The following is a 14,265-nucleotide window of genomic DNA, read 5'->3' as shown; positions in this document are numbered from 1 at the left end:
GACAAGGGTGTCCACTCTCACCACTACTATTCAACATAGTTCTGGAAGTTTTGGCTACAGCAATCAGAGCAGAAAAAGACATAAAAGGAATACAAATTGGAAAAGAAGAAGTAAAACTTTCACTGTTCGCTGATGACATGATCCTCTACACAGAAAACCCTAAAAACTCTACCAGAAAACTACTAGAGCTAATCAATGAATACAGTAAGGTTGCAGGATATAAAATCAACACACAGAAATCCCTTGCATTCCTATACACTAATAATGAGAAAATAGAAAGAGAAATTAAGGAAACTATTCCATTCACTGTTGCAACGAAAAGAATTAAATACTTAGGAATATATCTACCTAAGGAAACAAAAGACTTGTACATAGAAAACTATAAAACACTACTGAAAGCAATCAAAGAGGACACTAATAGATGGAGAAATATACAGTGTTCATGGATTGGAAGAATAAATATTGTGAAAATGAGTATACTACCCAAAGTAATTTATACATTCAATGCAATCCCTATCAAGCTACCAACAATATTTTTCACAGAACTAGAACAAATAATCTCACAATTTGTATGGAAATACAAAAAACCTCGAATAGCCAAAGCAATCTTGAGGAAGAAGAATGGAACTGGGGGAATTAACCTGCCGGACTTCAGGCTCTATTACAAAGCCACAGTCATCAAGACAGTATGGTACTGGCATAAAGACAGAAATATAGATCAATGGAACAAAATAGAAAGCCCAGAGATAAATCCACGCACCTATGGACACCTTATCTTTGACAAAGGAGGCAAGAATATAAAATGGAGAAAAGACAGTCTCTTTAACAAGTGGTGCTGGGAAAACTGGTCAGCCACTTGTAAAAGAATGAAACTAGAACACTTCCTAACAGCATACACAAAAATAAACTCAAAATGGATTAGAGAGCTAAATGTAAGACCAGATACTATAAAACTCCTAGAGGAGAACGTAGGCAAAACACTCTCTGACATAAATCACAGCAGGATCCTCCAAGACCCACCTCCCAGGATATTGGAAATAAAAGGAAAAATAAACAAATGGGACCTAATTAAAATCAAAAGCTTCTGCACAGCATAGGAAACGCTAAGCAAGGTGAAAAGACAGCCTTCAGAATGGGAGAAAATAATAGCAAATGAAGCAACTGATAAAGGATTAATCTCCAAAATATACAAGCAGCTCCTGCAGCTCAATTCCAGAAAACTAAGTGACCCAATCAAAAAATCGGCCAAAGAACTAAACAGACATTTCTCCAAAGAAGACATACAGATGGCTAACAAACACATGAAAAAATGCTCAATGTCCCTCATAATCAGAGAAATGCAAATCAAAACCACAATGAGATACCATTTCACACCAGTCAGAATGGCTGCTATCCAAAAGTCTACATGCAATAAATGCTGGAGAGGGTGTGGAGAGAAGGGAACCCTCTTACACTGTTGGTGGGAATGCAAACTAGTACAGCCACTATGGAGAACAGTGTGGAGATTCTTCAAAAAACTGGAAATAGAACTGCCATATGATCCAGCAATCGCACTCCTGGGCATACACACCGAGGAAACCAGAATTGAAAGAGACACATGTACTCCAATGTTCATTGCAGCACTGTTTATAATAGCCAGGACATGGAAGCAACCTAGATGTCCATCTGCAGATGAATGGATAAGAAAGCTTTGGTACATATTCACAATGGAGTATTTTTCAACCATCAAAAAGAATGCATTTGAATCAGTTTTAATGAGGTGGATGAAATTGGAGCCAATTATACAGAGTGAAGTAAGCCAGAAAGAAAAACATCAATACAGTATACTAATGCATATATATGGAATTTAGAAAGATGGTAACCTGAACCCTGTATACGAGACTGCAAAAGAGACACAGGCATAGAGAACAGTCTTTGGGACTCTGTGGGAGAGAGTGAGGTGGGATGATTGGGGAGAACGGCATTGTAGCATGTATATTGTCATGGGTGACCAGTCCAGGTTCGACGCATGATACAGGATGCTTGGGGCTGGTGCACAGGGATGACATGGAGGGAGGATGTGGGGGGGAGGGTGGTGGGAGGGGGGTTCAAGAAAGGGAACACATGTACATCCGGGGCGGATTCGTGTCAATGTGTGGCAAAACCAACCAATATATTAATGTAAGGTAATTTGCCTCCAATAAAATAAAAAAAAATAAAGATTCAGGTATGGGTAATACTGTATTGCACCAGAAACATTTCAAGGAATGGCTTCTCTCTGTCATCTCCATTAGCCTACAGGCTTAACTTCTGTCTGATCCATGTCTTTGAAGCTAGGATATCACACCTGCCAAGCTTTTTTGGTTTTTTGACCCTATTCCATGCTTTTACCGATATTTTCTACTATGGAACCTGTTGGAGTCCATAGTGTCTTACTCTTTTACTTTTCACGGTGCCTAATAGAGTGCCTTGTGCAGTCAGCAAAGAGCCCACAGGTGGTTCTGAACACTCTCCTGATGGCGCCCCCTCTAGGGCACTTATGGCTATCATTTGACCTGTGTTGCTGGAGGAGATTCCTGAGAATGCTGACATTATTTGACATTGGCACAGCTAGACAAGAACTTAGTAACCCTTTCAGAGAGCAGTCCTTCCTGGAGGAATAGGAAGAGGGAACGTAGAATAAAATCACTCAGCACACGCTGTGGGATACTCAGATGAGATCCAGTTGAAGTCCTTCCCATGGTCTTAGAACTCATGCTCTAACACAGGGCAGAAGTCTTTGTGGGAAGGTCAAATGAAGAAGAAATCCATCTAAGTGTTGGTGGGGATAAAAACTTATTCACTTCTAAACGTTTCTCTGAATGCCCTGAGCCTTTCTGGGTTGTCTACTGGAAACCAGAGCCAAAGTCTCTCCTGGTTAGTCATTTGTTTTTGCAGTGGAAATAAGTTGGAAACCCTGGCCTCGAGCTTAGGAGAGCTCAGAATAAGTTAACAGAAACTTGGCAGCCAGCAAGTGTGAAATTAAATATGGACTGGGGCCTTTTCTCTCTTCCCAGGGTGTTCTTTTTTTTTTTTCTCGGAGTTATGTGTCTGATGAAAACTCATGGAGCTGGCAGGGATCCTGGAGGAATATGAGTCCTGTGTGTCTGCCAGGACTAGCTGGCTGTCATGATGAAGCCACCTCACTCCTCTGTGCTCTAGCTTTCTCATCTGTAGGCAGCGACTCATCACATGGCCCTCTTAGTCTGAAGAATTAGGGGCTGATAAACTCAGTTATTTCTGGCTAAATGCTTCCAAGTGGACCCACTCTGTACAAACAACATTTTTTAGTGTGAAAGCAATCCTTAGGTTGTTTGATTCTGATACAAATGTGGCTCCCTTTGCTGTCAGAAGTGCTCTCAGGCATGTCAAGGCCAGGGCCTGAAATTTCCAAAGGCCCTTTTTTCTGGGTCACCTTTGGGGCCCACCATTTAAGTAGAAGCACTGTTCTTTGCCCAGAGTTATGAGGTACAGCATCCCCAGGCACCTCACTCTCATCTCAGAGTTAGAAGGTGATAAAGAGATCCCCAGGGAGAGACTCTGGAAAGCACTGACACATGGCATCAGATGCAGAAGAGGCGGGGCCTGGGTGAAGGCTGCAGACCAGAGGGGCCTGTAAGTGGGAGCGTGTTCAGTGCCGATACGACCACGGCTGTGGGAGGGCAGCGGGCATGCTGACGGATCTGAAAGCTATTTGCAAGGCTGATCAGCTCCAGGTTGTATTCCAGTCATGATAAATGGTGCCTGGCTGAACAAATGTTACATTTCCATGAATTAATAATCTAAGAAAAATAGATGAAGAGAACAGACACACCTGCCCTCTGTTGGCTTATCTGAATATCTCACTTGGCACCTCATTTTCCTTCTTACAAAATACACTAGTGCGTTGTGGAAATATTGAGGAAATGTTAGGTCAGTAACTGGTTGTAAGTGCATCTCATTTTGACAGCATGGGCTTCTCCCTGCTTAACAAATATCAGTAAATGAAGTAATTCCAGTATAGAGAAAATGGCCCTTGATCTGGATAAAGAGGGGTGGGCTTCCATTCTTGCTCTCACTTATTATCTGGGGTCACTCTAGGCACTGGAAGGAAGCTGCTCAAACTTCAGTTTCCTCATCTGAAAGATGGAGATCACAATACTGGGTGGTTCTTAGAAATTAAAGCACTGTGGTGTTTCACAACAACACTTCCACAGGTGGGCAATTATTCGTGCATATGCAAAACGAAGGTCACTGCTGAGACAATCCTCCTAAGACAGTCAATGGCTAGGTCCTTATAAAACATAAAGTGCACTCTTCACCATCAATGGATGCGAGGGAAAGGGTGAATAGACTACTTTCACTTCAGTCCTTAACTCTCTGCTCTTTAGAAACCTAACCCATCCTTTTGTCACTCATAAATCAAATACAGAGAGAACCTGAGGCATGGTGGCATCCACCTCATAGCCTGATCATGAGGCACCCCACTTTGCTCTCAGTTCTGCTGAGACATCCTCATGTCACACCTCGTGGAACGAGAAGGCAAGCTAACACTTTTGATTAAAATTTGTTTCCTGTTAGGAATTTAAATTGAATTATGCCACCCTAGATTTCAAATCGCAGATCATCCATACCAAGACTTGTAAAATCTGATTCTTTAAAAGCAATTTAATCTTTAAAAACCTGATAAGAATGGGATTGAAAACAGTGTTAATCTGTTTCTTCTCAATGTTGTGTGTTTGCTTTTCCAAAGCTTCAGAATTACCTTCGCCTTTTTCTAAATATATTTCAGGATGGAAGTTGACCTGAGTATATAAATCCACCCCCTAATCCTACTGATACCCACAAACAGTACGCTTCTCTTGGCTGCCAAAATAATACACAGGTAAGTGTGAATAGAGTCACTTTCAGAAAAAAGATGATAACAAAAACCTCTGAGCTGCCAATTGTCAGGCCACAGCTCATTTCTCCAAAAGATTCCCCATTTAAGTTCCAGGAATCCGGGGTTTCATGGAAATCACATCAGCACCATGACCTCCTCTTCTGTAGACTCACCTGGCCACCATTTCTTTCTCCTTATGGGAGGCATACCCGCTGCTGCTAAGGGGCTTCAGAGGGGAGGACAGGAAGTAGAGGCGATGATTCGTGAAGTACTGGTCAACCAGAGGGAGGAGAACCTGAAAGATCCATCAGAGATGAACTGAAAGATGCACTAGAGATAAACTTCTAGGAAGCTGGCAAAAGTCCTTCCTCAGGTTCCTTTGAAAAAGTTCCTTCTCAGTGAGCAAAAAGCCTCTGAACACTGGTCCTGGAACTTCCAGGAAACACTATCCTGTGGATCTCAGTTTCCAAAACATTTTCTTTTCCTATTCCATAACCAGAGGACTTGGGTACATGTAAAGGGATAGAACATGATACTAACCACCCAAAGAAGTGTACATGGGGCCCTGAGTCAATACTTTCAGGGGTGTCCTGTACTTAGCCTGCACTCAGATGTGGCTTCTTGGGCATGGCATTCAACAGTATACGTGAGGAATGGGCTAGCACCACTAGCCTGGATCATACAGGCTGTGCTTCTCAGAGCATGGCTACCTCAAGTCCTCACTTATATTTAGTCCTTTGCCTAGGGTTATGTAGCTGAGACAGCTCACTGGCCTCCATGTTCACTCTCCCCTTCTTTCTCTTAGCTGTAGAAACCCCTGTAATTTAGCTGGGAATGGGGTCACCCAGCTAGAAAATGCATTACCTGCCTCCCTTGCAGCTAGCTGAAGCTAAAATGATTATGTTCTAGCCATTGGGATAGAACTTTAATAAAACAGCAGCTTTCCTTCCCCTCTCCTTTCCCCCTTTCTCACAGATGTGGTACAGTTGTGTCTGTTTGGACCAAACCGTCAGGGATCACATTCTAGGAGATAGAAGAACATCATGAGAGGAAGAACCTGAGTCCCTGGGTGATGGCCTGAGCAAAGCAGGCTGCCCACCTCCTCGGACCACCAACCTGCCTCAGGACTGTTCTACAACAAACAGTTCTGTATGATCAAAGCCATTACTGGAGTTTTGAGTATCTGTTGAATCTGCGTAACTTGTACCCTAATTTGTGTGGCTGCCAAGGAGAAAGTAATCTAGTTAAATGCACAGGGTTGCTTACTTTGGCAAAGAATTTGATCTCCTGGTCATGGGGAGACTTTTCACTTTTCCCACTGCTGACTATGGCTTCTACAAAGACAAAAGTGACACAAAGTTGGCCAGAGCAAAGAAAACAAAAACAGTCACAGCATTTTAGAGACACAGCAGCTTTTCATCATGAAAAGGCCATTTGATTTTTACAAAATATCTAATATTTTACAAAGTACTTGGCAATTGTGAGAAATGGTTATTTTTTATGTCAATTCTCTAGAGTATCACCACCCATTTCACCATATTAGTGATGAGAAGGCAGCTTCAGAGAGCTTGAGTCATAATCTCAGAGCCACGAAGCAAAAAGATGGAACACTTAGAAGAGGATGAGTTATATTAAAAATGACAAATGATTCAATCAAATCCAGAAGGAAACTCAAAGACAAAGCTGATTTTTTTAAAGTGGGGTGTGTGGGGGGGAATATCTCAGTCACTGTGTCCTTCCCCAAACCATATGCCTAAAAGAATCATGAACAACTATGGCATGAAAACATCCTTCCTTGAAAAATGAATATCGAATTCTTTTTGATATTAGAAGCACACATTTTTGTGATATTTCACAATGATACTTACCCAAATGGGCAATAAACTCTTGAGCCGAATCAACATATTTCAGAACCTTCTTCAAAAACTTATAGGCAAACCTCTTTTCCATGGAGGAGGCATCCAGCTCCATATCCTTCATACCTCTAGGTTGGAAACAGGTAAACCCCAGAGGGGAACAGAGACAGCTATGTGACTTCAGTGCACCAGCAATTTTCCCTGTGTCAACTCTGTTTTCCAAATGTTAATGGTTTTTCTGGCTTAGTGATCTGACTCACCATCTGACTCATTTCCCTTTGAATCTGGAACCTGCCTCCATGAGCATGCAACATCTGAGCTACAATAATTTCTGAAAAGACTTTTCAGAAAGATCTGCATCATTCATTCAACAAATGCTGAAATGGGACTAAAGCAGAGATGCAAACAAGAATCCCCTGTGTTCATGGAACTTGCCAGCTATGAACAGACATGAACACTACATAAAACAAAACATAAAGTGTATGGAGTGCTAGAGGTTAATAAGCTTTGTGAATAAAAGAAAAACTAAAGTTAAAGGATGAAAGGGTCCAAGAGTACCTGAAGTCGGGGGTGAGCAGACTGTGTTAAATCAGTGCTGGGCTTATTGGAAGGATGACATGGGAAGGTGAAGACATAGAGACATCAGCAGGGAGAGCTTTCAAGGCATTGGGAGCGAGGGTGCAAAGGTCCTGAGGTGGGAGCAAGCATGCTGAGTGAAGCCAGTGTGGATGGAATGAGAGTGAGTAGTTCAGAGGGGCGTGGGGTGGACAATGGGCTCAATCATTAGGATGCCATGGGCTGTCCTTAGCATTTTGCTTTTGCTTTGAGACGGGAAGCTATTGAAAGTTTTGAACAGAGGAATGACATGATATGATCTATATTCTAACAGGAGTATTCTAGTTGCTAGGTTTAAAGTTGACTGTTGAGGCCAAAGGTTGAAATAGGGAGTGTGGGAAGGAAGCCCTTTCAGCCGTGATAGTGACAGCATGAAGGTGAGAAGGGGCTAGATTCTGGGTATCTTTTAGGGAGAACCATCAGGATTTCCTAAAGAAGTGGATGCTAGCTGAAGGAAAAAGAGAAGAGACAAGGTTATTGGCTTGAGCACCTGGAAGAAAGGGCTGTCATCAAGTGATGGGGAAGCTGAGGATGGGGCAGATTTGAGGTATGGGCAGCAGGATCCAAGGGGTTCTCCTTGGTGACAGGACGTCGCCTTCTCACTGGTATATTCAAGTGCCCATCATAGGTTCTGGCACAGGGTAAGTTGCTAAGGAATATGTTTGCTGAACTCAGTGATCTTTTTCCTTTTCCTCCCTGTTTCTAGATTTCCTTCTTATCATAAAGAGGAATTTTTCATTTCTGTGAGCGAGTTATTTATTGGCAAACCACAGTCTGCCTGCATCGCAGCATTAAGAACAGGATTAAAATGATGATGGGAATTTTTCTCAAAGGCTTCCCCAGGGGCTATCCCCTGTTGCCTGACCTTTCCCACTCAACAATATGGCAAATAAGTTTTGTTATTCTTTCATATGAGCTACAATAGAAATATTTGTATAGAATTTTATTTGGGTTTCTGCCATTCAGTGGCAAAAATTCTGTAGGAAACCAAAAGAAGAAACAGCAGCTGGCTCAGGAGACATTTCTTTCAGGAGAAATGGCTTATCAGGATGGGACACTTGCTTGTTTTTCATTCTACAAAGGACTTGGTAGGCAAAGCCCACTGCTGATACCTGACCAGCAGGAAGACAGAATCTAACTTTAAGACTTAAGCAGCCCAGACCATCCTCATCTAAAACCTTCATCTAGATGATTCTCATCAACATAAGCTGGAGATAAAGTCTTCAGAAATCATGGTTCATTCAATCTCCCCAGGAGCTGAGTCGATGTCAATCATGGTCTCTATTGTTATTATGGCATTTTATTAAATACCATAGAAAACATTAAAATACAACTGTGAAGAGAACTGGTGATCCCGTGAGAACTAGGTTGCATGTTTCACAAAGACCTGCACTTGTAAGTTTCCATATACAGAGTTTTTGAACTAGATGGAAGAAAACTATAAAACATAGAGAGGAAATTGAAAAAAAAAAAACAAAACACCCTGGGATGCTGCACTTACAGTGTTTCGTATGTGCCTTAATTCTCACTGCTCTTTAGGGAAGCCCAAGTTTCAGATGTTTGAGGATGCATTATGGATGTGCTTTATAATTCCAATCAATAAAACAACAAACTAAAATAAGGTCTGGGGCCTACAGTACAAGATTTGTGAATGAATGCATATTTGTATGTTTTAAGTTAAAATTAAATGTTTAAGGTATGTACATATAATCTGTCGTTGCTAGATTCTTTGATTTTTTAGAAATTGACATCGACCAGTCTTATTTATGACAGAAGAGAGGGCTTCATGCTCCAAAACATTTACCTACTTCAAAAGACCCAACTGCTGTCCTTACTCTGATCTGCTATGCAGGCAAGTGATTAAATATCTAGAGCAGGAGAGACCACACCAGCCTGTCCCTGTCCCACTAACATCACCTGGAAGACGACCTACCTGGAAACCACAATGCCATTCACTTGGAGGAATTTGAACAGGTCCTGGGCCTTCTCTCGGTCTCTGAACTTTTCCTTGGCAGTCAAGGTATCATAGGGTACCAAAAGCGGGTGACTGCCGCCACCTGGGGTCAGTAAATGAGAGATGACAAAATATTTGGCTCTTTCTTTGCACTTTTGGGAAAACACACCTGCCCCCCAGCTCACCTTCTGTGGGGGAAGCTGTGAACCTAGCTCACCTTTGCTCTCCAGCTCCAGCTTCTTCTTCTTGGCCCAGATATTGTGATAGTTCTCAGCTACCACCTCCACCATCCCCTGGGTCCCACCAGGGAGACGACGGTCAGAGAGAAAGCAAGCAAGAAAAATGGGTTCATATCTGCCAGGCTATTTCTGGCAGCCTTGGAAACAGAGCACCACCAAATGCTAACTGCACATTGCTGAGTGTCTCCCGTCATTAATTAGTCTGTGCTTATGTACCTCATTAGTTTTCTATCTTCCCATACACACAGAAAACAATTTCTAATTCGGTCCTTCCCTGGTAACTTATTATTTTGGCAGTTGGATGCATTTCTGAGAGAACACAAATTTCCACTGCAAACTATATGCTGGTGGCACTTCATTTGTCACAGGAGTTGAGTGTCTTATTCCTGACCTGAGAAAGAGAGCTGTAAGTGGGAGGTCAAGCAAACATCTAGCAAACTAAAAAATGGCCACATGTTGGAGAAAACTGGGGCAAAAATGAGATTTCTCAAATAGAACTCATCTTTATAAGCTCATAAGATAGTGACCTGGAATGAAGGGTGTATTTTGGGAAGAAACTTTCTCTAAGGTACAAAGAGTTGGTCTGATGGATGCTCTGAGGAGTAGCTGCCTCAGTCACAATCAGCAATGTCTGCACAAGGGAGGAATGGGAGGAGGCCACTTAGGGCTTTTTATCTCATCCTCTTGGTTTTAAGTCCTGAAACCCTGCAATGATGACTCATCTGCACCACCACAGGCAACTTGGGTGAATCCACCATGGAATATGCAGTTGTCCTCAAGGTTGGGGAAACCTACTGTGACCAGGCCAGCACCCCCACTCAGGGGCGGCTCATAGGTTTTCTCCTAGTTGTTATTAGTCTTGTTACTAGTTATTTCTCTGGGCTGTTATAAGTTCTGTTTTGGGTTTTGCTGCTTGTTCTTCCTCTTAGTGAGTTATGACCTGTTTTTATGTCCCAAGAAGAAGCGCAAAGCCTCACCTCCTCTGACCATTGGTCAATTCTGCTGAGACTGTCTCGGATGAGTGGCCTCTGCTCCATGAAGCCCTCCCTAATTTTGACATTTCAGTGGTGATATTTCAGGCATTCTCTCCCTTCTGTTTTTTTTTTCTTTAAATCTTGGAGTTTGACATGCCCTGCACTTGAGGGGTTTTAGAAAGTAAGTTACGCTGGTTCTGAAGGCATCAAGACTGACCTGGAGCTCTCTGGAGAGTACGACATTGGAGAGATCCAGAGGGGCAGGGCTGTAGCTGTTGCCCTAGGGAAGTAAAGGCAGAATCATTCTTATCAGCATCCCCAACATCAGTGGCCAAAGGTATATCCCAAAAGATTCCCAGGGCTCATGGATGGTGAGCCTCATCTCTGCTACCTGGGGACAGCATTCTCAGATTCTCCATGGGTTCTACTGGCCGAGCACTGGCCTTTGGGCCTGATGGTCATACCTGGCTGGCCTGGGACACGCTTCGGAGCTTCTCATTTTCCCGCTGTTGAACCAGAGCTTCTCCCTCTTTGGTCCTCTCTACAGTCCAGCCCACAGCCAGCATGGTTTTCAGGGACTCTCTGGCAGGCCAGCGATAAATTTCCTTCTCCTGGAAGAACATTGGAGCAGAAGAGCTGTGTAGGGCAGGCTCCAGCACTGCGGCTGGCCTGTCTCCTGGAAATGAAGTTGGAGCCCACAGCGGAGGGGCTAACTGGCTCAAGCTTCCTCTCACTGCGTCAAGATACCCTCTGCAGCATCCCATCTGAAACACGTCCTCAACCTTTTGGAGGTTTTTAAGTAAAAGACGCTACAGTCTCTGGCTTTTAAGGGGCATGTGCCAGACATTACCCACAGTTTGCGGTTAAAGAGAAGCAAGAAGAGGACAATGAACTCTTCCCTTCCCTCTCCCCACGCCACTCCCTCCAGCACGGCCACCTCTGCCTCCTCCAGGCAGGGCTTACTGCGCAAGCTTCACTGCCTGGGTCCCGCCCCTTTCTCTCAAGAGTGACTTCTGTTCTCTGGTAGGTGTTTAAGGTGGCGCCGTGTCAAAACGTGTCTTCACCAACCTCTCCTCTGAGCTTGGGAAATAGATTTCCTTAGATTTACAATTCTTTTTTGAGTCATACACAATTTTATAGCCAGTGAATATGCATATAAAGATATACATATCATCCTTTACCTGTGACAGTAAATCTAAAGCCTACAGAGAACTCTTACTGATGGCAAGATAGGAATTCAGAGTTAAGCTGAATCAAATCTCATAATTAACAAAGCAAACCAAACTATGAGACCTGTTCATATTTCCCTGGGGATTCTCTTCTCTGTTCCTTTCATCCTTCGTGATTGGAAGTCCTTTCCATCTGAATTCATGTCTCCCCCCGCAAAAAAAAAAAATTAACAAAATAATCCCCCCAATAATCTAACAAAAGCACTTCCGATTTCAGTTGCCAAGTGAACCACAAAATGTATTTTGAGTGCTTCTGAGTGCTGACCAGTGTTTCTTTCTCCAGCGGGCTCTTCGAAGCTGGTCCTGAGGCCATGGGTCATAGGCCAGCTCCTGAGGAGCTTCTCGAGTCCTGAAAAGTCTCTAAGGAGCTGGACTGTGAATGTGCCCTCAGCTCCTCTGCTGGGATATAATTCCCGGGGAAGGGAAACCAGCACGGCCACTTAGTGGTCCTTACCTTCTCGGTCAATGTCTTGAAAGGCCGGATCAATGGATGGGTCTTCACATTTTCATCCAGGGAAATTCCATATTTCCATCCATTCTGACTCTGTAGAAATGTTCTCAGTTCAAATATCCTTGGCATCCTGCAAGCCCTGCTATGTGACCCACAGCCCAGCTTCTATTTTCACTGAACAAACAGAACAATGGAATGTGACAGAGCTTGGAAATTTCCCCCCAAAATATCTAATTGATCTTTTAAGGCTGTCAGGCTCTCTGCCCCCTGAGTTCTGAACTCTGCTCCTTTATTTCTTCCTGTTTTAGTGGCTGTCCCCTCCACTTATTTCCTTGTGTTTCAGGCCCTCTACAGACAGAAAGGATGCTTCAAAAGACCCGAGAACAATGCTTTTCAGGTCAATGTTTCACAATCACAGGCAAGGACAGGTGTCAAGGCTGAATGCTTGTGATAAATGGACCTACTGGCCACGGCATGGACGCAACTGATTTGGTTTGCTCCCCTTGCCCGCCAAGCCTAGAGCAAAACTGTAGCAAAGCATGTTTCCTAGAATCATAGAAGTTGATGAATTTCAAAAGTCATTCAACAAACAGTGGTTGAATGTCTACGACAGTAGGTTGTAGATGTTGTCCCAGGCATTGTGGATACAGAGATAAGTCAGAGTCTGTTTTTCATAACCTCACCGCCCAGAGACTTCTGGCTGCTCTTTCTCAGTCTCTGCTTCTTCCCACTTGTTAATGTGGAGTTTTTCAAGCTTGTTCCTGGGGGTATGTAATCTAGGCCCTGGTCCATAAGTAAATGAATACCAAATCAGTATCTGCAGTCCAGATCTATAACTTCCAAACCTATCTGAGCTCTGCTTGGATGTCTGCAGGTACCTCTCAACAGGTCAGAAAGAGAACCCAGCGCTGTACTTCTCTAAATGGCTCTTATTCTTGGGTCCCCTGTATCTCCGTGAACAGCATCAGCTTACACTCACTTTCCAAGCCAGAAACGTGGGAGCCTTCCTCAACATCCCCTTCACTCTGTACCTGTTCACATGTGTGCAACCTCTCAGACCTATCGTCTGCCTCGCCCTCACTTTCCTGCCAGTGCTTTGGCTCAGGCTGCCATCGCTCTCCCCTGGAGGAGGAAATGGCAACCCACTCCACTATTCTTGCCTGGGAAACCCTATGAACAGAGGAGCCTGGTGAGTTACAGTCCATGGGGTCACAAAGAGTCAGATACAACTTAGCGACTCAAAAATAAGAAGCCATCTTTGGGCATTCTCAGGTGGCTCACTTGTAAAGAATCTGCCTGCCATGCAGGAGTTGTGGCAGTGATCACTGGACTGAGAAGATCCCCTGGAGAAGGAAATGGCAACCCACTGTAGTATTCTTGCCTGGGAAATCCCATGGACAGAGGAGCCTGGTGGGCTGGCTAGAGTCCATGGAATCTTGAAAAGTCAGACATGACTTAGCAGCTAAACAACCATCAGCTGTCACCTGGATTACTGCAACTGCTTCCTATGTGGTCTCCCTGCCTCCAGTCTTGCCATTTCTAATGGATTCCATTTTCAATACCACTGTCAGCTGATTTTTATAAAATACTTTGATCAGGGCACTCTGCTGCTTTAAAATTTTCTGATTCACAACTGCCATCACGGTAAAAATCCAAGCTCTTTCTGGCCTCTGTGGCTGCAGCAGAGAGCTTGTTGGCCCCTTTAGGCTCGTGTCCTGCCTTTCTGCCCCTGCCCTACTCTGTCGCCCCATCATGTTGAACCAAACTTCCTTAAAAGCCACCACACACTCTTGCCTCTCAGGGTCTGCACCCATTGCTTCCACAGCCTACACAGCACTTGCTCCCCTGTGTCTGAACAATGTTTTCTATTACATACTGTACATATCATCAGCTCGAGGAAGCACTCCTGGACCCCCTGCTACTAGGCTGGGATCTCCTCCAGATGCTCTTACCCAGTGCTCTTGCCCATCACAGCATAGCACAACCTGTACAATGGCTGGTTCATTTAGTTCAAGGACCCCACAGACTGTGGGTCCTGGAAGGCAGGGGGAAATACTCTTCTCCTTGT

The 14,265-nt window shown here is 43.8% G+C and overlaps 1 protein-coding gene across 3 annotated transcripts in view; it reads right to left on the bottom strand.

Annotated features, from left to right (window-relative positions):
* Positions 1-14,265, bottom strand: part of RYR3 (ryanodine receptor 3) — a 569,645-nt gene that overhangs the window by 95,362 nt on the left and 460,018 nt on the right. For all 3 annotated transcript variants that reach the window (XM_088839832.1, XM_088839833.1, XM_088839834.1), the window contains exons 53-60: positions 12,201-12,290; positions 10,982-11,128; positions 10,735-10,797; positions 9,522-9,597; positions 9,284-9,407; positions 6,748-6,863; positions 6,146-6,213; positions 5,053-5,174 (exon numbers count right to left, since the gene is read on the bottom strand). In XM_088839832.1, the coding sequence (XP_088695958.1) occupies positions 5,053-5,174; positions 6,146-6,213; positions 6,748-6,863; positions 9,284-9,407; positions 9,522-9,597; positions 10,735-10,797; positions 10,982-11,128; positions 12,201-12,290 (806 nt within the window). The remainder of the gene's footprint in view (positions 1-5,052; positions 5,175-6,145; positions 6,214-6,747; positions 6,864-9,283; positions 9,408-9,521; positions 9,598-10,734; positions 10,798-10,981; positions 11,129-12,200; positions 12,291-14,265) is intronic.

This window comes from Moschus berezovskii, chromosome 9 (genome assembly GCF_049115385.1).
Source record: "Moschus berezovskii isolate FMDL1 chromosome 9, NW_MosBer_1.0, whole genome shotgun sequence".
NCBI lineage: Eukaryota > Metazoa > Chordata > Mammalia > Artiodactyla > Moschidae > Moschus > Moschus berezovskii.
The sequence above is the reverse complement of the archived record's forward strand: the minus strand, read 5'-3'. Positions and strand labels throughout refer to the sequence as shown.